At 34.4% G+C, this 25128-nt stretch overlaps 2 protein-coding genes across 3 annotated transcripts; one reads left to right on the plus strand and one right to left on the minus strand.

Moving 5' to 3' along the window:
• Positions 1–402: 402 nt before the first annotated feature.
• On the minus strand, positions 403–13818 carry LOC132110910 (alkaline ceramidase 2-like). Its single transcript, XM_059518018.1, has 6 exons — positions 13671–13818; positions 13400–13514; positions 9747–9888; positions 9484–9621; positions 5653–5790; positions 403–1057 (listed from the first exon to the last, which is right to left on the minus strand). The coding sequence occupies exons 1-6, from the start codon at positions 13773–13775 to the stop codon at positions 871–873; spliced, it is 825 nt and encodes a 274-aa protein (XP_059374001.1). The 5' UTR covers positions 13776–13818; the 3' UTR covers positions 403–870.
• Positions 13819–13822: 4 nt separating this feature from the next.
• Positions 13823–24352, plus strand: LOC132110920 (glucagon family neuropeptides-like). 2 transcript variants are annotated; one of them, XM_059518028.1, is made up of 9 exons: positions 17556–17635; positions 17726–17900; positions 18100–18201; positions 20492–20587; positions 21609–21743; positions 21894–21998; positions 22396–22530; positions 22963–23083; positions 24034–24352. In XM_059518028.1, the coding sequence occupies exons 4-9, from the start codon at positions 20493–20495 to the stop codon at positions 24040–24042; spliced, it is 600 nt and encodes a 199-aa protein (XP_059374011.1). In that variant the 5' UTR covers positions 17556–17635; positions 17726–17900; positions 18100–18201; position 20492; the 3' UTR covers positions 24043–24352. The 2 variants fall into 2 exon arrangements, with proteins under 2 accessions (XP_059374018.1, XP_059374011.1); XM_059518035.1 differs by lacking the exons at positions 17556–17635; positions 17726–17900; positions 18100–18201 and adding an exon at positions 13823–14047.
• The last annotated feature ends 776 nt before the right edge of the window (positions 24353–25128 follow it).

Raw genomic sequence — 25128 nt, forward strand, 5'->3', positions numbered from 1 at the left:
ATACGAAAAGCCGTATAATCTTGTCAATGGCAGGGAAAGAGTTAATAGAAATTCAATACTTTAATATATTGTAAAATGCAATCTATGCCTGTGATCAAAGCTGAATTTTAATCATCATTCCTCCAGTAATTATTGGTGCTCAATTATTAATAATAGTTCTTATTATCAACAACGTTGAAAACATTTTGGCGACTTAATATTTATGAGGAAACTGTAAAACACTTTTTTGGGGGATTCTTTGATGAATAGAAGGTTCACAAGAACAGCATTTATTTGAAATAGAAATCTTTTGTAACATTACAAATGTCATTTTTGGTCAATTTAATGCATCCTTGCTGAATAAAACTATTAATTTCCTTTTTTTTTTTTTTACTTAGCCTAATGTTGCATGGAAGTGCATCACGGTTCCAAAAAGTGTAAACAAACACTGAAGACTGCATTCATGATGCTGAAAATTCAGTTTTGCGTTTCAGGAATAAATTACATTTTAAAATACATTCACATAGAAAATTATTATTTTAAATTGTAATAATATATCACAATATTTCTGATCAAAAATAAATGCAGCCTTGGTGAGCAGAAGAGACTACTTTCAAAAACATTAAAAAATCATAAATATTCCAAACTTTTGACCTGCAGCGTAACAGCACGTAAAGTGACAACATCAAATCCTGATCACACACTGTTTCCCCCCGAAGTAAACCGAGAGCTGATTTTGTGCAGTTAAGATACTAAATACTCGCATGAATACCTTGATTGACCTTCATCCTTCCCCAAAAACAAATCCACCTAAAAACCAGGAATCTCCTTCGTGTGAAAGTCCATTACAAAGTGCACTGAAGAGTAGTCGGATACCTCAGGAAGCACAGTTTAAGTCACCTTAATAGAGGGCTTCCTGTGCACACACAGAAGAGTGACGTATGGCACCCCGATGAAAGCCCATTTCTCGCTGGGCCAGAATCTGAGGACGGGCCCCTGCTCCGGAGCCTCTGACGCTGCGTCGAAATACGCAAAACACACACATCCCAGATAAGACGCCAGGCAGATGAGGATATGCCTGAGAGCACACACACACACACACACACACACACACACACACACACACACAGAGGGAACATGAAGAGAGAATAATATCACAGGAGTAACAAAAACAATGGTTTTTACTATACACTTTTTAGCCTACTAATGTAAATATGGAGAAAAATTATACTGTAATATGAGACAATGTATGAGACAATGTCCATTTTAGGGTGAACTAGCCATTTAAATGTATGTGAACAACAAATAGAAACTGTGAGAGGGACAGACATTGAATAATTAGCTTTATTAAAGTGCATTCGCCTTCAGTGGATTATTAACTGTATTAACTTTTAACATTTTGAGCTGATCATATAATATTAATATTAATATAATTTAATGTTTCAATAATTTAATTAAACATTGCTGGTTTTCTGATGACGGAAAATCATATTTTATTATTTTTTTAATGTTTTTTATTTAGTATCATTGATATACTAGTTATTGCTTGTATTTTTTATTGTCCGTTTTCTCTTATAGTTAAAGTTTTAGCAATTTTGTTGTGTATTTTTGTCATTTTTATATTTGTTTTTTTTTCTATAGTTTTTATTCATCTTTATTCATAAAAACCTTGGAGTGGAGTTATAATTTATTTCGTTTTAGTTATTTTAGTACTTCAAGTAAAACTAACATATATATATATATATATATATATATATATATATATATATTAGTGCTGTCAATCGATTAAAAACTTTAACTAGATTAATCACACATTTTTTCTGTGATTAATCGCAATTAATCGCAATAAAAAAAGAAATGTTTTTGTACGTTTTTAATATATTTTTTTATGTAATAATTTCACAGTTAATCAAATTAATGTAGAAACAACAAAGACAGTACATTTTAAATATTTGTTTAAATGGCATCTTTTTATGAATGAAGGCCAGTATTACTGATATTAATACAGCTACTGATTTTTTTTTATTTTTTACATTTATTATTAGGCTTCAAAAATATAACAGTTTTTAATTTAAGTAAACTTAAAACAATGCTAACATAAACCCATAATAAATGTCATGTTTACTCCTGCCCTTCCTGTCTTAACAGTTAGGAAATATACAGAAATTTAATAAGGTTATCAAAGTTGTATGCAGTCTGCACTGCATAAACTATAAATTAAATAGTTAATCCTTATTAAAGCTACAAAAGTTATTTAGTCAAGAGCAGCGAGTCATTATTTTGACACGTTAAACCAGACAAAAATTAATCGCATGCGTTAACGCGTTAACGTTGACAGCACTATGTATATATGTATATGTATATATGTATATATTAGGGGTGTAACGGTTCACAAAATTCACGGTTCGGTTCGATACAATACACTGGTGTCACGGTTCGGTTCGGTACGTTTTAGATACAGCAAAAAGAAAAAATTGGCAGATAAATTTCCTTGATTTTTAAAAAATGTTTTATTTATTAAAACGAACAAAGTATGTTTTTTTTTTACATTGAACAATGATGGAGCTATTCTTTACCCATCTTCTATGGTGTTTTCTTAGCAGCTTACTGTATAAAACAAAAACGGCTCCTTATAAAAAAAAAATGAAAATGTTATATTATTGTAGTAGTTATGAAGAAATACAAAGATGTAACTTTTTATATGGAACTCTATAACTCTTTATATTGAGTGTGTTTTTACTCAATTTGTTCTCTATAGGGCTTATGTTTTTTGGAACAAAGCAGGAATTACGGTCTGTCTGAAATGGGCTCGTGAAGGAATATTGTAACGGGGCTCAATTACATTAAGCATGTTCTTAAAACCTACGTTTTCCACTACAGAGTAAGGCGCTCGCTCACTCAGTACGCGCTGAAGGCTCGTTGCAAAATGGCTAATGTGTTTAACAGACCAGAAATAGAAGATCCTCCAATAACCAACATGTCTGGTGTTTGGGTGCACTTTGGATTCCCTGTAAGCTATAATGGTGATGATAGAATGAATGGTAAATAGTAAGGTCTCATATCCGCGGCTATAACGTAAATGTAGCCTACCAATCGCCGTGGTGATGTCTTTTGCCCTGTTTGAATCCGTTGGAAATGTCTTTCTAAATGCTGCGGGACAGTTTTGTTGCATGTATGTTTCTCCTTTTTTCCGTCTTTTCCCAGATACTGACACACTAATGTGATGTCGCCGTAAATGAGTTGACATGTTTCAAGTATTCCCGCTGGAGTTTTTTTTTTTTTGTTTTGTATTCCCGCTGGTGTACCCTAGATGCGACATATCTTTGTTTTTTTTATCCACCACTCTCTTGCCATTACCATTATAGCTTACAGGGAATCCAAAGTGCACCCAAACACCAGACCTGTTGGTTATTGGAGGATCTTCTATTTCTGGTCTGTTAAACGCATTGGCCATTTTGCAACGAGCCTTCAGCGCGTACTGAGTGAGCGAGCGCCTGACTGAGTAGCCTAACATAAACATATAAGTTGGTGTTTTTTTCTTCTTCGGGGGTGTCAGGGGCGTTGCCTGTTACGTCGTTTGGGTTATTGGGCTACCTGGTTGAACGCATATCATTATATTTCACAATTTTTTTTATTTTCCAAATATAATTAATTATTCCAACGAACCGTTCGGTCCATAATGCGTACCGCTTACCGAACCAAAAGCCTCGTACCGAACGATTCAATATGAATACGCGTATCGTTACACCCCTAATATATATAAATATATATATATATATATATATATATATATACAACCCGAATTCCGGAAAAGTTGGGACGTTTTTTAAATTTGAATAAAATGAAAACTAAAGGAATTTCAAATCACATGAGCCAATATTTTATTCACAATAGAACATAGATAACGTAGCAAATGTTTAAACTGAGAAATTTTACACTTTTATCCACTTAATTAGCTCATTTAAAATTTAATGCCTGCTACAGGTCTCAAAAAAGTTGGCACGGGGGCAACAAATGGCTAAAAAAGCAAGCAGTTTTGAAAAGATTCAGCTGGGAGAACATCTAGTGATTAATTAAGTTAATTGATATCAGGTCTGTAACATGATTAGCTATAAAAGCTTTGTCTTAGAGAAGCAGAGTCTCTCAGAAGTAAAGATGGACAGAGGCTCTCCAATCTGTGAAAGACTGCGTAAAAAAATTGTGGAAAACTTTAAAAACAATGTTCCTCAACGTCAAATTGCAAAGGCTTTGCAAATCTCATCATCTACAGTGCATAACATCATCAAAAGATTCAGAGAAACTGGAGAAATCTCTGTGCGTAAGGGACAAGGCCGGAGACCTTTATTGGATGCCCGTGGTCTTCGGGCTCTCAGACGACACTGCATCACTCATCGGCATGATTGTGTCAATGACATTACTAAATGGGCCCAGGAATACTTTCAGAAACCACTGTCGGTAAACACAATCGGCCGTGCCATCAGCAGATGCCAACTAAAGCTCTATCATGCAAAAAGGAAGCCATATGTGAACATGGTCCAGAAGCGCCGTCGTGTCCTGTGGGCCAAGGCTCATATAAAATGGACTATTTCAAAGTGGAATAGTGTTTTATGGTCAGACGAGTCCAAATTTGACATTCTTGTTGGAAATCACGGACGGCGTGTCCTCCGGGCTAAAGAGGAGGGAGACCTTCCAGCATGTTATCAGCGTTCAGTTCAAAAGCCAGCATCTCTGATGGTATGGGGGTGCATAAGTGCATACGGTATGGGCAGCTTGCATGTTTTGGAAGGCTCTGTGAATGCTGAAAGGTATATAAAGGTTTTAGAGCAACATATGCTTCCCTCCAAACAACGTCTATTTCAGGGAAGGCCTTGTTTATTTCAGCAGGACAATGCAAAACCACATACTGCAGCTATAACAACAGCATGGCTTCGTCGTAGAAGAGTCCGGGTGCTAACCTGGCCTGCCTGCAGTCCAGATCTTTCACCTAGAGAGAACATTTGGCGCATCATTAAACGAAAAATACGTCCAAGACGACCACGAACTCTTCAGCAGCTGGAAATCTATATAAGGCAAGAATGGGACCAAATTCCAACAGCAAAACTCCAGCAACTCAAAGCCTCAATGCCCAGACGTCTTCAAACTGTTTTGAAAAGAAAAGGAGATGCTACACCATGGTAAACATGCCCCGTCCCAACTATTTTGAGACCTGTAGCAGAAATCAAAATTGAAATGAGCTCATTTTGTGCATAAAATTGTAAACTTTCTCAGTTTAAACATTTGCTATGTTATCTATGTTCTATTGTGAATAAAATATTGGCTCATGTGATTTGAAAGTCTTTTAGTTTTCATTTTATTAAAATTTAAAAAACGTCCCAACTTTTCCGGAATTCGGGTTGTATATATATATATATATATATATATAAAGTAACCTCTTTTAAGGTTTTTATTTTTAGTTCATTACAATAATTCATAATAATTGTATTTTTTGTAATGGTTTTAATGTTTGCGTGTTGAAAATGTGATTTCATGAATGATTAGTTTTCATCAGTTTGGGGAGCAGTGCCTCACAGTAGAAGCAGACAGACTGGATGTGACAGGACTAAAGCAATGTGTTGTCAGTGCTGTATGTTGACTAGGTGCTGTATGTTGAGTGCACTTGATCACTTCACTCACCAGGCACAGTGTAGATACGGGAAGTTGACAGAAGACCACATCTCACAGAAAATGCGATCACTGATCCAGCACATGAGCGCCAGAGTCCACCACAGACCCGAGAGCAGACCCAGCTTAAACACACGCAGGTTATCACATCTACACACACACACACACACACACATATATATATATATATATAACTCATATTAAAACATGATTACATAATAAAAAACAAGGATTTTAAAAATAAAATAAAAAGAATTATCGGTTTCTGCAAACCGATATATATATATATATATATATATATATATTTATATATATTTACACACACACACACACAAACAAACAAACTTATTTTATTTCAGCTAGTTGACATCAACCTTTCTCATTTTTGTTTAGTTAACTTAGATCTGAAAATAAATCTGAAATGGTTAAACTAAATCTCAAAATAACAATTCATAAATATTATACAGACATAACAACTAATGGTAAAAATGTATTCTTATAAAACATTTTATTATAAAACATAATATAATAAAAAAACTAATAAAGATTTTATGTTTCTTAATCAATATTTTATTTTTAATTTTTAATTTTCATTACATTTTAGTTAATAATTGTATTAATTGTATTGTGTTTCTGTAATTTTTAGTCGATTTTTTTGTATGTATGTATATATATATATATATATATATATATATATATATATATATATATATATATATATATATATATATATATATACACACAAATACATGTAGTATAATTTTTATAAAGTTTTATTTCAGTTTCAGTTAGATTCAAACTAAATTACATTTTGACTAAATTTGAATGAGAAATGACAGCTAGCTGGAATAATTTTTTAATAATTTATATTTTTAAGTAACGAAAATGGTTTTGATTTTAGGTTCAGTTATAGTTTTAGTCAAGTGTAATAATCCTGATCTCAGTGCCATAATCCTGAAACTGTTGAGGCTTGTTGAAGAGATATTGTGTACGGTTACTTTTATAAGATTATATCTATTACATCTGATTTAGCATTGGATAAAATGGCTGTTTGCTTGACATTAAATAACTGTAAATGATGTTGTTCCATCTGAGAGTGATGTAAGTCACGCTGCTGATCATTTTCACACACCTAGCCACACAGAGAAACCCAATCTGTCTCATTATAACAGCAAACAAACACAGCAGATGATGCTCTCCTTCACTACACTACAACTACTGAAACGACAGAAATATTACACGAAAGACTTCAACTAAAAAAACAGAAATGTTAACTTGCCAATTAACTAAAATAAAATGAAATAAAAAGCAAAACAGAAATGCATAAAAAAAGTAAAAAAAAGACAAAACACTTACAATTGCTAAAACTTACACTAAAATTAAAAACTAAAAACATATCAAATAATTCAAAATATTCATATTATAATTGTATACAGTATAAATAACACTAAAATATCATAGATTAGAGAGAGAGAGAGGAGGAGCACGAGAGAAAGAGAAAGAGAAAGAGAGAGAGAGGAAGTGCAAACTGTTACTCTGACAAACTGATAAAGAAAAGGCCTTGTTCCGCTCTAAAGGTGTTTGTAATTTGTCAGTTCCTTTATTTTGCGGAAATATGCTTGAAATATCTGAACTGAATGTTTTGCAATTAAATCTAAATGTATTACAGTTTAACTGTATATTAAACATGATTAGCTGAACTTAAGAGTGTTTCTGACCCTCTTAAGTAAGACTTAAAGACTATTATATGTAATTTACATAACTACGCTATTATCTTGGTTAAATATATGGTTAAAGTACTGCTGAATGTACTGACATGAATTTATTATAAACACAAGCACAATTAGTATGAGAGTAGTGTTGTGTTTTAGGATGAATACGTTCTCTGTATTTTACTTGACTCATCTACTCCTTTAATGTACTTTACTTGTATTTACTTCAAGGTTAATTTTTTATTTCCTTTTTTCTCATTTATGGTCTGTTAAGTGCCAACCATAAGTCACACATATTAGAACAGCAACCTCTCACAAAGAAGTGTGCTTACAATCTTAAAAGTATTTAAACAAATTGTACTTGCAGACAATATAATATTAATGAAATAATAACTCTTAAGGCAGACACTTTCATGACAGTTTCTTAATGCACTTAAGTGCACTTTTAAAAGCACACTTTATAATTATAATAATTTTAATAATCTTTATACATGCTTTAAAGCACATTTATTTTGATGTGTTGACTAACATGCTTGTCAACATGTGTTGACTAATTTTTTAAACTGTAGTGTTTTATTCAGTATTACATTAACAAGAAAATATATTTTTAATAGTGCTGTCAAACTATATTTAATATAGAAATATAACATTTTGTAGGGATGCACGAAATATCGGCCACCATATCTATATCGGCCGATAAATGTACATTTTTCTGTTATCATTATCGAACCGATAATTTGGTTGATATCGTAGAGCCGATAAATAATGCATTATTTCTTGCAGAGACACTTCAGATGCGCACTTGTTCACCATGATGGTTTTTAACTGCTTGCAATATCATTTGAAACACTTAGAAAAGGAAAATGCAGTGAACTGCAACATATGCAGGGCAAGTCTGTCATATTATAATGAGATCATTAGCTACTGTAAAATAATGTAAAGGAATCTTTGTTCACCCGTGTTTTAGCGCGTTGTTAAGGGAAGAGCGCATCCACAACAGATCCACACGACAAGCACAGTTAAGTTCGCTTGTGCATTTACATTTAGGCTATAGGCCTATAATTCATTGTAGGCTATAATAGACCTGTTTTAAAAGACATTTTTAAAAGGAGTAGGAGGAGTAGCCTAAGCTAATAGCCTATTTTTTTTATTTTCCTCACAGGCTGCGAGTCACAGCGTGTCAGTTATGCGGTGATGCGCTATTAAATTGTTTGCGAAGCAAATTAATTGTAATATTAATTTAATAATAAAAGTAACCTAATAATAATAGGCAGAAAATAACAGGCCTACATTAACTGGAAATGCTAAATACTCTTAATAATGACAATATTTAATGATTTTGACAATATCTCTGGCTGCTTTATGTTTGATTTATGTTAAAGTGTTTAATGCCTTTTAATGGTGAGACTTTTTTGGTAATCAGGCTCTCAAAAATTATGTACATTTTTTTATTTATATTTATGTGCCAACATATCGGTTATCGGCTTTCATATTTAAGGAATTACTGGTTATCGGTATCGACCAAAATTTCATATTATATATATATATATATATATACACAGTATATATATAATCACAATTGTATATATGACAATCAGCATACCATATTTCAAAAAAACAACAGAAGTTATTATGAAATTACTTGATATACTTAAGTCCTACTTAAGTGGGACAAAATAATCTTTAAAACGTCAGCAAATTGCATTTAATATAAATTTAAACTGTAAAATATTTAAATTGAATTGCAATTAACATGCAATCAAGTGTCTGAAAACATTACATTCGCCTGGTACTTAAGTATCTTTAAAATACATTATTTCCATAAGTACTCTTTTTAAAATAATGCTAAAGTGCACTTTTCACGAGCAGACCTCTCCTCATCAAGCCACACAAAACATGAGAGATAAATTAACTTTAAGCACAGCTGAATTAATCTACCTTGAATATGAAAACATATGCTTTCCTATTGCACAACATCAAATTTAGGTTACAGGGACATCACCATATCTATACAGAGGAAGCTGTCACTATGATTTAAATCAAGCATGCACAGGAATAAATTTGTAATGCGATAACATGGAAAGCACTTGAGGACTGATGTGTGTGTGTGTGTGTGCGCGGGAGCTCTGACCTCTTTAGCTCTGTGATGAGAAGAGCGGTGCATGGGATTCCCAGCGCCATGAGAGAGATGGAGTTTATCGCTGGCTTGATGAAGGCAAGACAGGTGGTGATCCCTGAGAGGACCCCGATGACCATTTGAAACCTCGATCTAGTGACATGGGAAAGGAAACAGTGAAAGATGAAAAGAGTAAACAAGAGAAAAGTAGTGCAGAATGTTGTGCATCTTCAAGTACTTGTGATTTCAATGTGTTTGCATGCAAGTATGCGAGCCACCTGTCTCTGCGGAATATCTTGGGCAGGTATCTCTTGGGAAACCACATGCCGATGGCACACATGAGCACCCACAGTATGGCCAGCTCATCCAGCATCTGCCCCAGGAAGCTCAGCGTCGCATGGAAATAAGTGGAGCCGATCCCTAAAGAAGAACAGCAGGATCATGTGGCACTTATACACGTCAATTTAGCCCTGCATCGAAGCAGAATCGTTCACATCAGCGTTGCGATGCATCATGAAAATGATTATATACTCGCCGCTGTGTTTTTTTACAACATGAGGAGTTCACGATCCAGTGTTTTCAGTTTCTCAGAGAGTCTCGGTTCACAATAAATGCTGCTCCGCACAAACTGCTGAGCTTCGGATGCATTAAAATGCAACTGGGAACATAACATGCAACATACTTTGAATGAGAAGCATTTATTAATAAAAGAGAAGCTCTATGGGCTCCGTCAAAATACATCTCTGATGTTTTTTTTTATGTTTAAAAATGGAGATTATTAAGGGGTTTAAAGAATACTCTCGTTTTTGTCACCAGAATAGTATTTGCGTACTATACGCAGACTACCTGATTTTTGTAACCAATGCCACTGGAAGACAAGCTTGCAGCTATAAGCCAAAACAGCGTAATGGCTAATGCTAATTCTTCTGCTTTGGCATTACACAGGGAAGGAAACCAGATGCCACTTTTTTTAATGGATGTCAATAAAGGAGATGTTTCACTACGCTGAGTAGAAAGTGATAACAATTTAATCTTCAACATGATATACACTAAACAATAGTTTTGGATCGGGTTTACACCGAAATGTTTTTTTTATTTTATAAGAGAAAACCCAGCAGACTTTTTGCGTCTGCTGGGATTCAGTGGCATTTCTCATTCATTCCTACGGTATCTGTAAATGGCGATTGAGTGTCGCAAAACTCTGACTGAAATTCAATGAATTCAATGATTGACAGGGATGGATGATACGAAATATCTGACAAGCAGATGGAAAAATCACACACACACACACACACACAGATACACACAAAAAAAAACAAATACAAAAACATAAAAAAAAAATGTCAATGCTATGAAAAACACGAAAGAGCCATGTAAGAGAGAAAAAAGAAATAAATTATGAACTCATAATTTGTCCTCAATTTGCATAAGGGGTCGATTTGTCCCATTTTTATTAAAAATGTATGAAGACTACTTGTAGTGACTATTTGCAAAATGAGTTGCATATAACTACAAGTATAAAGAGCATCTAACATTATTTATAGTTAATGTAAATAAAATTGTATTAATATTTGTATTCATTTATAAATAGCCTTTTTGTTATGGGTTTCTCACACTTCTTTATAGTGCAGCAACAGACTAGTGAATGAGCTCCAAATAAAAAAAAAAAACCTTACAAACATGTTCTTGATTGTTAGCTGTTTTAGACTGTAAAAAAATATTTTTCACATTTTTTTTGGAAAGTCAAATTAGATAGATTTTATTTATTTCATAATTGAACTATTGTGCAATTATTATTATTTTTTGTTGTTGTTGTTGTTGTTTTGTTGGCCAAAACAAAACAAATGGCTGTGAATTAGACAGCCTTTCCAAAATACACAAATGTTAAAATGCATGCACTTTTATGACCCTAAATGAGGAAAAAGTCACAAAATGTTAAGATATAAATTGTTTAACCAGTGTTTCAAGCAGTTTAAAAATCAAAACATAAAAAATATATGTTTCTGTTGACCCATTTCCATTTTGGGACACAGGGCCCAACAACTATCTAAGAGGCCTGAAATGAGTGTTTTCTAAAGCAACAAACCACTAAGTATTATGCTTTGGCACGTTGGTGGCCTGACTCTGAGTCACAAACATGAATAATAACTCTAACTGTGCAGCTTTACTGTCACGACTGGATGACAGGCACATGATAAACCAGAAGAAAACCCAGCCACTCACAACTTCTCAAATCTAGTTGGTTTAAATCTGATTATAGTGTATTCTTAGTAGACTTCTTTTTTTATGTCAATATTACAAACACTATTTATTCAATAGCAAACACCCTTTTGCCAATTAAGTCTTCAAATTGTTCTTAAAACATCCATCCCTCACCAGAAACAGCGCTGCATCACCTCAAGGTCTGCGGAGATTGATTTCAGCTCTGTCTGTGTCTAATGCTTCGACTAAACTCACTGTATTAAATGATGACACAGAGGATTTTGACTCTGAAAATCCCACTCGGATTAATTAAGTCAGCAGCTTCCTTTAGAGCAGAAAAACTCTGGAGACATTTGTACAGAGCGACGTTTGTGCTGAGCTGGCAACTTAAACAACCTAAAACCGAGAGGGACACAGAGCTGCATTGTTTCAGCTATGTTAAGATCAGCTTGTGAATGCACTTGGTTCATGTGAATATTAACACATCTTACGGATGACTAAGTGAAATGTGGTCTGTGTGTCCTTCTGTAAACTGAACCAAAAGATCCAATGAGAGTGAGAAGCTGTTCACGCTGTCCTTAAGCCAGGATTAATGTCTGTTGTAACCCCGGGTTAACTTGGGTAATGAAATGTTTGCAATGTTGTGGTTATTCAGAGCAGAGTCAACACAACGCCAGCTGCTCTGAATGGGATGATTGACAGGCAGAGAGTGTTTCTGATTGGCTGGTCCCTCTCTTGTTTGCGGTTACAGTAACAGGAGTGTTTTCTCAGAACACCGATACCTGTGAAACCTGTCAGGTAACAGGGATATTTTACGCATGATATTACAAAATAAGTTAATAAATTGTGCAGAAAAAAGAAAGTAGAGAAAATATGAATTGTAGAAACAAATAAATAAATAAATACAGTTGATACCTTTCATTGAATACATTTATAAAATATTATAAAAAGTAAAATGTGTGTGTGTGTGTGTGTCTATAGAGAGAGAGAGAGAGAGATTATATGTATATTTAGGGATATTTTATGCATGATATTCCAAAATAAATAGATAAATTGTATGGAAAAAAGAAAATATAGGAAAGAAAAAGTAGAAATAAATTACTTACATAATAAAATAAAAACAAAGAAATTATAAAATAAATTAAAATTATATATTGTATATATACAGCTATAATATATATATATATATATATATATATATATAGCTATAATATATATATATATATGTGTGTGTGTGTGTGTGTGTGTTTGTATAAAGCCTATACAGTTTATAACTTTAATTGAATAAAATGATAAAAACATACATTATAAAATATTATAAATAATAAAAATTATAAATATATTATATATTAGCTATATTTAATATATGAAACCTATAAAAATCTCAACATAAATAGAATAAATATCTACAGAACAAACTATATATATATCTGTGTGTGTGTGTGTGTGATCTGTATTAGAAGAATGGCTTTGACTACTGGCTTCACATATTTAAGAGCAAGCATACATTTATTTTCTCTGAGATAAGGTACTTCCTTCAGTAGCCCTTCCTGCTCCACTCAGCTATTTCCTGATGACCAGCAATATTCCCGGAAAAGAGGAAGAGTGGATTCCAGAAAAAAAAGCTGCCACCTCCTAATGTGCTGAAAAACAAGACCTCCGGCATACTTGTGCAAGAAGTCCCTGTCGGTCAGTCTAACAGCTGGAGAGAACAAGAGAAGAAACTCACCAACCACCACCAGCAGAGTCCAGATCAGATAGATGCCACTGTTGAAGTGCGTGGCGTACTGACGGAACAGACACATGAGGATCGGAGGCAGCACGAAGAACAGCACGTTGCTTATCTGAAAACAGACAGGAATCTTTTGTGACACCGAGAAAAGCATACATGTGAGAAAAACACAAGCAAAGCAAAGCAGTCCTAAAGTTCACAGACTTCTTCAACAACTAGCAAGTGACACTGCGACTAAACACAGAGACAGCGCAGAAGAGGGACGCACGGTGTTATAGAATTCCGCGATTCCGGGATAGATGAGATAATTCCCTTCACACCAGTCCACCTCCGAGCTGCCCGCCTGAAGCTGAGCCCACAGATGCGCGTTCATCGCTGCGCGCGCGTCCGCTGCTACAATGTTACCCAAAGCGACGTCGACACTTAGTTTTAATCAGGGACGCCGGTGTAGTCGTGTTATCTGAGCATGTCATCCTGCCATCCAGTCCTATCAGATCCAGCTCTCCTGTGCCGCTCTCTGCCCTTCACTTACTCTACAATAACAACACACAGCAACATGTGATTCGCGCATGCGCAGACCTGGATCAGGAGTCGATACAGATTAGTTTAGTTCATATTTACAGTCACATCTCACTAGTTGCCCAGGTAAATTTGTGGTCTACAAGAGGATTCATTATATTATATATCATTTAGACCAAAGAAACGATATATATATAACAAGTCTCAGTTAGCTTAACACAGTAGCATACACGAAGCATGGGATTTTAAATAATACAAAAAAATATAATAAAAAAAAGAAAAAAAAAGAAAACCGATAGAATAAAAAAAGAATAGAGCAAGCTAGTGTTAGAGATCTTTACACATACACACACACACACACACACACAGTCCGTAAAAGTGACTTTGTGCTTCTTTGGGATGGCACAATGAAGCGACGTTCACTTGCAGAACGCAAGCTTCTAGAGGCACATAGGTCTGAAGTAACAAATTTAGGTAAATGGGTGCAGAGCCAGTGGTATTTTTGTAGGCAAACATCAATGCCTTGAATTTAATGCGAGCAGCTATTGGAAGCCAGTGCAAATTGATAAACAGAGGTGTGACGTGTATTCTTTTTGGCTCATTAAAAATTAATTTTGCTGCCGCATTCTGGATTAATTTTAAAGGTTTGATAGAATTGGCTGGAAGACCTGCCAAGAGGGCATTGCAATAGTCCAGCCTGGACAGAACAAGAGCTTGAACAAGGAGTTGTGCAGCATGATCCGAAAGAAAGGGCTTGATCTTCTTGATGTTGAATAAAGCAAATCTGCAGTTTTAGCAATGTGGTCTGTGAAAGTCAGCTGATCAATCATAACTCCAAGGCTTCTGGCTGTTTTTGTATATATATATATATATATATATATATATATATATATATATATATATATATATATATATATATATATATACAGTACAGACCAAAAGTTTGGAAACATTACTATGTTTAATGTTTTTGAAAGAAGTTTCTTCTGCTCATCAAGCCTGCATTTATTTGATCAAAAATACAGTAATATTGTGATATATTATTACAACTTAAAATAATAGTTTTCTATTTGAATATACTTAAAAAAAAAAGTTTATTCCTGTGATGCAAAGCTGAATTTTCAGCATCATTCTTCCAGCCTTCAGTGTCACATGTCACATCCAGTCGATCACATGATCATTTAGAAATCATTCTAATATTCTGATTTATTATGAGTGTTGGAAGCAGTTCTGCTGTCTAATATATTTGAGGAATAAAAAGTTAAAAAGAACTGCATTTATTCAAAATAATAAAAAAATTCTAATAATATATATTCTAATATATTTTATTGATTTATTGATTATAAGTATTGATTTTATTTAAAAAGAAGACAAAAAAAATACTGACCCCAAATTACTGACCAGTAGTGTATATTGTTATTACAAAATATTTATATTTAAAAAAAATAGCTTCTTTTTTTTTTCTTTTTTTTTACTTTTTATTCATCAAAGTATCTTAAAAAAGTATCACATGTTCTGAAAAAATATTAAGCAGCAGAACTGTTTCCAACTTTGATAATGATTCATCATATTAGAATGATTTCTAAAGGATCATGTGATAATGATCCTAAAAATTCAGCTTTGCATCACAGAAATAAATGATCATTTAAAGTATAATACATTTAAAAACAATTATTTTAAATTATAATAATATATCACAATATTATATATTTTTTCTGTATTATTTTTGATCAAATAAATGCAGGCTTGAAGAGCAGAAGAAACCTCTTTCAAAAACATTAAAAATAGTAATGTTGCCAAACTTTTGGTCTGTACTATATATATATATATATATATATATATATATATATATATATATATATATATATATATATATATATATACATTTACTAGGGTCTAAATTAAATGTAGCGATTAAAATGGTGTAGATTAGTCAATCTCAACTGTAACTGGACCAGCATTGTATTTCAGTGCTGTCGAAATGGCTGAAAAACTAGATTCGAATGTTGTTGCATAGTTATAATATTATTAAAATTCGAATTATATTAATAATCTTAAATGCATAATTTCAGTTAGGGTGAAGAAAAGCTTTTGGCTTCTCTCCTGAGGCTACAAGATGGCGCATCGAGCAAAATATTACTAATGCATGTTAATTCAAAGCATAAGATAACATGACTATCCGAGGAAAAAAGTGCATAATGTTTATAATTAAGTTGCTTAATAAACTATAAACAAAACAGCATCATGTATGTATGCATAGTTTAATACAAAGTGCCGAAAGCCAATCACAGAGACATTTTTTATGTAAAAATACGAGTTGAAGTGATATGAAAAAAAAAAACACTCAAGATACAGTATATTTTTTCAAAGTTGATCTTGCATTGATTTTACATGGCTTTCTAAACATGCGGACACTTTCGTATTTTAATGCAGGCATTCCAAAACTTTTTTGTCATTTGAACATCTTTGTCCAATATTTAGCTATATGTTCAGATATAATGGCTTTTTATTTTATTTGAAAATCTCCATTAATATTTTAGAAACGCAAATATTTATATGAAATAGCCAATGCTGATATTTTATGTAAAGGGCCACTAGAGGTCCACAGTCCCCTAATAAACAGAATGACAAATAATAAAACAAAACATGTCAGGATGATAGCTTACTGGATTTCACTTCATGCATTTTATATAGCCTATCCCTAAATACATTTTAGCAAATTTTTGTTCATATTCATGGTGTCTAGTAGCCTACACTTAGATGCTAAAAGAGGAATTTTTTGCATATTAAGTACAAAATTAGTGTGCACTTAATAGAGCACTTTTCAGTAGGTCTACATTATAGAACTGTACTTTTTTTTACTAAAAGAAGAACAAGACAAACAGTTTCACGGGAATAAATAAATGTGGGTTTGTTTTTAATTTTGGTTTAGATTTGAGTATAATCTTAAACGGCTTGATTTCTGTGTTCGGGACGCAGGCGAGGTACAGTCTCAGAGGTCAGTCAAAACACCTCGTGCTCTGAATTTGATGAAAAACGATTATAAGCTAATGTGAGCTTGCCAGGAAACCAGGAAAAAAGTCGCTTCTGTTTGTTGTCAGAGTATAAAACCATCAACAAATGCAAGACGTGGTTTCTAAGTGACACGAAGAAGCGAAGAGTCTCGAGAAAAGCATTTGTGTGTTGATTAAGTCAACCTTTAAAGGTATAGTTCAACTAAAAATCGAATGAAAACTGGTGAAAATGTGCTCACCCTCAGGCCATGCAAGATGTAGATGAGTTTGTTTCTTCATCAGATGTGCATCGCATCATTGCATTGGCATTGCAATGAATGGGTGCCATCAGAATGAGAGTCCAAACAGCTGATAAAAACATCGTCATAATAATCCACACCACTCCAATCCACCAAGCTTTGTGTTTGTAAGAAACCAGTGAAATAGTCCAATCACTGTTGTCCTGTCAGATTAAAATCCACCCACATATTTGTTTAAAGCTGTTTTGGTTTGTAAATCTGTGCAGGTTTCTCTCCGGATTCAGACCACTTTTCACTTGAGAAAGCCGTTAACAGTTTTGAAGCTAAAAATCAAGTACCTCTAAATGTTGAAGTGCTACTAAACTATAATTACGAATGCTTTCACAGATCAGTTTCCTTTGCTGATGACCAAAAGGGTTTTCTGGAAAGGCATTTTAGAGGAGCAGCTGTGGTTTATCAAGGTAGGAAAACTTTCCATACTATTTGTTTTACTTCTGTATACGTTAATTTTTTTTTTTTATTGAATAAGTTGCATTTGTTATTGAGTGTAGTGTTCGACCGCTGCCAGAGAGCTGTCGGAGAAGGGTGTGAGGATCTGGGATGCTAACGGCTTCAGGGAGTTTCTGGATAAGAGCGGCTTCACCCATCGAGAGGAAGGAGATCTGGGTCCCGTGTATGGCTTTCAGTGGAGGCACTTTGGAGCTGAATACAAAGACATGCACACTGGTAAGTGCCCTTCTTTATATACAGCCAGTGGACATATGATAGCAGTGATGTGCTTTACTGTAGGACACATGGTTTGACTCTGATGTTATATGTGGAGTCTCTAAGATCTCGTTAACTGGGAGACTCGTTGGGATGTTTGACGGACACTTCTCTATGAATGTGTGTCTGAGCTCATCTGTGATGTCTTTTCTCTATGAAGATTACTCTGGGCAAGGTGTTGACCAGTTACAGAAAGTGATCGACAGCATCAGGTCGAACCCAGAGGACCGGAGGATCATCATGTGTGCGTGGAACCCCAAAGGTTATTTATGTATAATGATCACATTTATTAAGATTTCAGATTGACTTTTTTTATTTTATTTTATTTTTCATTTTAATTTCAGCTTCGGAATTAAACGTTGATGTGCTTTCGTCATTTCAATTAGTTTAAATATTAAATATTTCTATAGATAAATTTATTTCCATTTAAGGTTTTGTTATTTTAGCATTGAAAGTTTTAATTTTTTTTATTAAATTTTTTTTTTTTGCTTAGTTGCCAAGGCAAAATTGACTAATTTTTAAGTTGAATAATTTTTCTGTTTTATATCACTCACCAAATAACATTTTTAATAGTTTATTTCGGTTAACAGTAAAAAACAATAACAATTAGTTTTAGCAATTTTAGTACTTTTTTTTAAAAATGCCAAAAAAGAAAAAAAAATGGTCAAGAATGACCAAAGAGGGCCCCAGAGGGTTAAATAATTAGTATGTGAACAAGCAATGTAGAAAATGTATGTGCAGCGGAGACAAATTGTTGAATAAAGTCGTAATTTATTTATTTATTTATTTATGAGCTTCAGTGGACGGACTGAGAGCTCGGACTAAATCTAAAATATCTTAAACTGTGTTCCGAAGATAAATGGAGGTCTTACTGGTTTGGAACGACATGAGGGTGTTATTATTGACATAATTTTCATTTTTGGGTGAACCAACCCTTTAAGAAGGAGCTGCAGCCACCTGCAGGACAAATGCAGAATTGCATCTAAATGCAAAACCTTTATTATTGTAATAGTAGAATGCATTTATTGATGTTCTGTTTTTATTTATTTAATTAGAACGAATCAGAAAGGAAATTAAAATGTGTGGGAAGTGTTATAATAGTTTGCAGGCTGAACAAAAAGGAGACATATGTTAATGACTTGTCACCAGCCCTTTCCTGATCTTCTAATGCCAAATTTACAGTGCTGCACAGGTGACACAGAGGCCCTTCGGAAGTAGGCGTCTTTACCTAAAGAGTCTATGGTCTTTACACGGAAGGATTATTGCTGCTCAGGGCTGACATACATGCATTTACACAGCAACTGCACCTGCACACAGTTCACTATGAGGTGTGTCATAATTTCATCTGGCTTTTATGTGCCATACTGGGTCAAATATGTACTAACTAAAAAATTTTACTTTTTTAATTACATTTTTAACCCAAAAGTTGGGTTATTCCATATTTGATTCAAAGTTGTTTTGAAACAACCCATCATAGTAGAATTTTGAGCATGCTTTACTAGCTGTCTAAAGACGCCTTCGGTTTTGGTTACCTGTACTTTCAGTGGAGGGTTTTTACACGTTTTTCAGTTTTGGGAAACATGTTAAAAAGTTACGAAAGCCTAAATCCAGCATCCACTTTAGTTGCTCTTTAAAGTGTATTATAAAGTGCATAATCCTTAAATCATGCATGTTTTACCTTTTGAATCCTATAATATAAACTGTTAGTTAAACAGTAATAGATATTGAACAGTGAACGTTTGTTTGTAATTCTTTGTGTGCACTATGTGGGGACATTTTTTGTGATCCCCATGGGGATAACGGCTTAAAGCTACTAGAAGTTTTTTTTAATGGAAAGATGCAGAAAGTTTTCTCTGAGGGGTTGCATTTTAGTTTTAGAGGATATACAGTTCGTTCAGTATTAAAAATAGTTATATGGAAAGTCCCCGATAAAACACGGGAACCCAACGTGTATTTGTGTCTGGAGGAAGGAAAGGTGCACTGATCTCTCCGTAATTAGGGATGATGACGTCGACACAGTCTCTACAGCTGGGAGGGAAAAGGTTGCAGAAGCAAGGGCTGCAGGAATAAAACTCGCGATGCTATAATGAGAGATGAAGACGAATGATAACGCGTTTCATATCCGTTTGACTCTCATTACGGAGATCTAAGAATAAAATCCGTGCTCATAAGGATAACAAAGTGACGCATAGAAAAGTTTAAAGAGCAGACTGGAAGAGAGAGAAAGAGAGAGAGAGAGAGAGAGAGAGAGTTTCATCTCAGTGTAGCTGCAGTCCTCCGCTGCTGAAGGTATGAAAACACTGCTGGAAGAGACGTGCGTCTGTTTGAACCGGGATTCTGTGCGCAATAATTCAGTTTTGAGTTAAAAGTGCTGTTTTGAGAGTACAGATTTGTTGTTGCCTATTTTGAAGCATCCTTTTAGTGGAGATCTCAGAGACACCTGATGCTGCCGTTAAACTAACAGGAGGACACTGAAGAGATACATTTTGGAACGTCGAAGGCCGAACGTTCTAAATAGTTCTCTGCGAATTAACGTATGCTTTCTTCTACAGAATGATGACGAGCAGCAAAACGACTCTTGCTTTCCTCATCTACGGGCTCCTCGTACAATGCCACGTGTGTTCGCCGTTGAGTTACCCGAGCATCAGGTACGGGAACACCCATAGACTGTATAAAAACAGGTCTCAGTGGTACCGATCTGGATTGTGAAGAAGTCGAGTAGCTGTAGCGTCGCTGGACGGTGAAACAGGACTTGGCCAATAACAATGTTTAATGAATACATTTAAGAGTTTTATTGATAAGTGTCCTATCACACACATTTGAACAGATGCCCTTTTTTTCGCCATATGTCTAATAATAATAATTATATATATATATATATATATATATATATATATATATATATATATATATATATATATATATATATATATATATATATATATATATATATATAAATAAAAATAGGCTACTCAATTGTATTGCTTACATGAGCGTTCTTTGTGAGGCGCGAGTGTGAACGCGCTTTGATTAGAAAGTGGTCTACATTTGATTCGATTTTAAAGTAAATCGTTTTAAAAGACAGGACCATATAGATATTGCTTTGATCTTACCCGGCATAAATAAAGTAGCTATAATAGCCTATAAGAAAAAATATTGATCACGGATGTAGTAAAGCAAGATCACAAAACGATTGTCTACAAAACTATTCAAAAAACTTGAATCAACAAACAGAACTAACAATTATTGCTACATGTGTGACTGCATCATATAATTACTATTAATTAATAATATTGATAGTTCATCATCTAGCTGACTACGTCTTGTATTATTATTATTATTTTTATTTTTCTAAAATCCCGTCAAACGTGCACAAACTACTAGCTACTACTAAATATTGTAGAAACATAATTTTCTGTAAAGTTGCTTTGTAACGATTTGTATTGTAAAAAGCGCTATACAAATAAACTTGAATTGAATTGAATACAAAACTATTATTATTATTCATTTATTTTTTAGACCAAACTAAACTTGAAAGCAATTTTACAGAAATATCTTTACTGTTTTGTTATTTGAAAATAGTATGCATTTTTTTTTTATTTAGATCAAATTTACAGTAATAGCCTGTTTTAATTAGACTGAATTAAATGACTTGATGTCTTGTTACAGGATGGAGACCGCAGGATTTGACGAGGAGGGACACTCATTAACGGATCTGACCTTTGACAGTGACCAGATCTCTATTCGAAGCTCTCCTTCAGTCACTGAAGACGCACTCACGTTATACAGTCCTCCATCGAAAAGGTGAAAAAGCTACCTATAACCTGACAGTGATGTTATAAATTAGGTGTGTGTGGCTTTATATTAGCTGAAGCTGATCTCTCTTTTGACCACCGCTGATAGGCTACATTTTTCTACAACCTTTTTTTGTGTGTGTGTCATTTTGTCCTCCAGACTGGAAAGGCACGCTGACGGGATGTTTAATAAAGCCTATCGGAAAGCGCTCGGACAGTTATCCGCGCGGAAATACCTGCATACACTGATGGCCAAACGCGTGGGGTGAGAACAGCGTTTCTTTCTCTCCATCTCTCTTCCTCGCGCTCTCGTCAAGTGCTATCAGTCATTTAATCTTCCGACTTTTCTCCGTGCTATAAAACGCTTCCGTGGAAGATTAAAGGCGCGTTCACACAGGAACGCATTGTTGTTTTTAAAAACCGTTCGATGGAATCATGCAGAACTCCCGCGACGTTTTTAAATGCGAAACTATTTTTTCGAATCATAGTCTAATCGGAGGCGCGCCAAAAACTGGTGAAAAAGCGTAACTTTTCATATGCATTACTATTCCTATGAAATATCCTAAATATTCCTAAATAAAACGATTTTTTTGCAACAACTATATTATAGTTTATAAACATATGCACATTTAAACCAAAGTAATGTGACTTCTCCAACGCAGGGGAGGAAGCACGATAGAGGACGACACCGAGCCGCTCTCAAAGCGTCACTCGGACGGGGTTTTCACCGACAGCTACAGTCACTACCGGAAGCAGATGGCCGTGAAGAAGTATCTGGCCGCAGTCCTGGGCAAAAGGTACAGACAGAGATACAGAAGCAGAGGACGGCGGCTCGCCTGTTTGTAGCCTTTTTCAAACGCGTCTATCATGTACATGTACAGCTTTTGGAGCGAGTTAGTCACTATTCATGAAGATGTGTCCTTTATAAACATGTATTTATGTATTAAGTAAAGACATTAAGAACAATATTTTGATAATTTGTACTGAAGCACCTGACAATGCAACGATCTTCCTTGTGGACCAGTCTTATAGTTTTACCAATGCTAACAATGCTATTTATTTTTGTTTGTTTATTTATTTATTCATGTTTGTTGCAATACCTTGTCAATTAAATACATCATCCTGAATATGAGTAAATAAATAGTCTCAAAGACAATCACTACATTGAATGCGACCTTCTTTCACTCCTGACATTAAGAACAAAGTTTTTTTTTTTTTTTTTACAACAGCCCTGAAGACTTAGATTTGCACCAATTGCTACAAGAGGTAGACTTTGGTGTGTTCCCGGATGGGGATGAGATTGAGGCATTTTTATTGGATTGGCTGAGACAGTTCCCTCCTGAATTCCCGGTGAGTTTCTAAGGTGCTCTTCTGAGGGGTCTCTCTCATCCCTTCCATGCTTTTACTCAAGTCAAGTTCTTCACGCTTTCATCCATGGCTTAAATCTCACAAGCCATTCAACACGTTTTCTTTTCTTGCACAAACCTTTCTGAAAAAAGAGCTCCTGAATGTCCGTTCCCATCTATGATGAAAGTGAATATGGAAGTCCACCCCACTAAAACGATAATGACACAGGGGAACAATATCATTCAGAAGGATTTTTCTTTTTCTTTTTTAATGCTGATGAATGATAAAATAAACATTGACAACCAATCAGACTCTGGCGAGCTCGAGCAATTAAAGCAGCAGACAACAAACCTACAGCTCATTCCAATTGTGTTTTATAGTTATCTTTTTATTGTGAACAGAACGGAACTTTATTGTCCATTTAAATGTGAATTAAATCTGCATCTTCACACAGATTACTTTTTTTGAGCATGCAATTGCTCCCCTTTGAAATCTCTCAAAAAACAACAACAACTGAAATTGATATATGACTTGATTACAGTGGTTCAGACGTATAAATGTTTCTTTGTTCGTTTAAAAAAAAAAGTATCTTTCTCATATTGCACACTTCTCACATCAGTGTCAAATCTTTGTTCTTTGTCTGACAATAAAGCTGTTAATCAATGGAGACGTGTGACGTGTGGTTATAAGTATCAGCTGGTAATTGCTAGACGAGTTGGGTATGACATATATAGATGTATTCCGTAATAATCCCTTTATGCAAAAAAAAAAAAAAAAAATATATATATATTGAAAGCAAACCTCCAACTTACATCACAGTTTTTGGCAGTGTTATATATGCTTAAGCTTGTTAGTGAGATGTACATGTTTGCATATGCATATTATAATGTGTGTGTGTGTATAAGGGTGAACATGTGAAATCAATCTGTGTTTAATTCTGCATTCTCCTGCAGGCTTTGTGACACAGGAGGCAGCCAGCGGCTTGGGTGCCTTTGCTTCATCTTTAAAATGGCCACCAATTTCAGATGGCACTTAAGTGGCCCTCCACATGCTGCAATCACCTGCTCACACATCTCCTATTTCTCACATAACATACTTTGTTCAAATGCCACCTGGCTTTCTGGTTATTCGATTTAACTTCTCTATGCATAGTGTGTTGTAGCATTTATTACACATTCTCAGCCTTGAAATTCATTTTGTGTGCGGAGACTGATAAGTGTCCAAAGCCTTACTTAAACATTAAGATAAATCTCTGTCTTGTGTTGATCATTAATACAATAACACACAGGAGCCACACAAGGGCACAATTATACATGTAAGAAACAAAAAACTGTGTTGTATGATTTGTATGAATAAATTTTTGTAAACAATAATTTTGTCTAATCTTTGATGATTACAAGAAAAGCAGAGTCCCCAATAACACAAAGAAACACCCTTGGATCATTAACACATGTACAGTAAATATGATACACCTGCAAGTGTTGTAAACATGTAGAAAGACCACGTCTTCACAAACAAAATGTGATATATCATCAATAAATATACAATTCAGAAAATGTGTAATGTGTCAGATATTTAAAAAATACTTAAATAAGTAGAATTATAACCCACGCTCTCAGAAAAAAGGTACAAAAGCTGTCGCTGGAGCAGTACTAATATATACCTTTAAGGTACCAATACTTTTGCAGTACCTGCTTTTGTACCTATTTTTCTGAGAGTGCAGGATCCAATAAATATAACATATGCAAAAAAAATGTGAAAAGTGACATTAAAGTGAAAGTGGCGCAATAAGCAGGACCACACATTAATAAAGATGAGGGTTTCATGCTGCTGCTGCTGGATAAAGTGAGATATTTAATTGTTTACCACTAGTTAAGCGGAGCAGAGAAAGTACACATGTCTGTTTGTATCTGTGTGTATTGTCCCACCAAGCTGTGACTGGTGTTATACAGAGCAGACACCAGCGTAAGGAGAACCTTTTAGTTCCCGTCAGAGCAGATCAGAGCTAATAATCTCACACTGGACCCCTACATCGCTGTAGCACAGCA

The sequence above is a fragment of the Carassius carassius genome, chromosome 2, assembly GCF_963082965.1.
Source record: "Carassius carassius chromosome 2, fCarCar2.1, whole genome shotgun sequence".
NCBI lineage: Eukaryota > Metazoa > Chordata > Actinopteri > Cypriniformes > Cyprinidae > Carassius > Carassius carassius.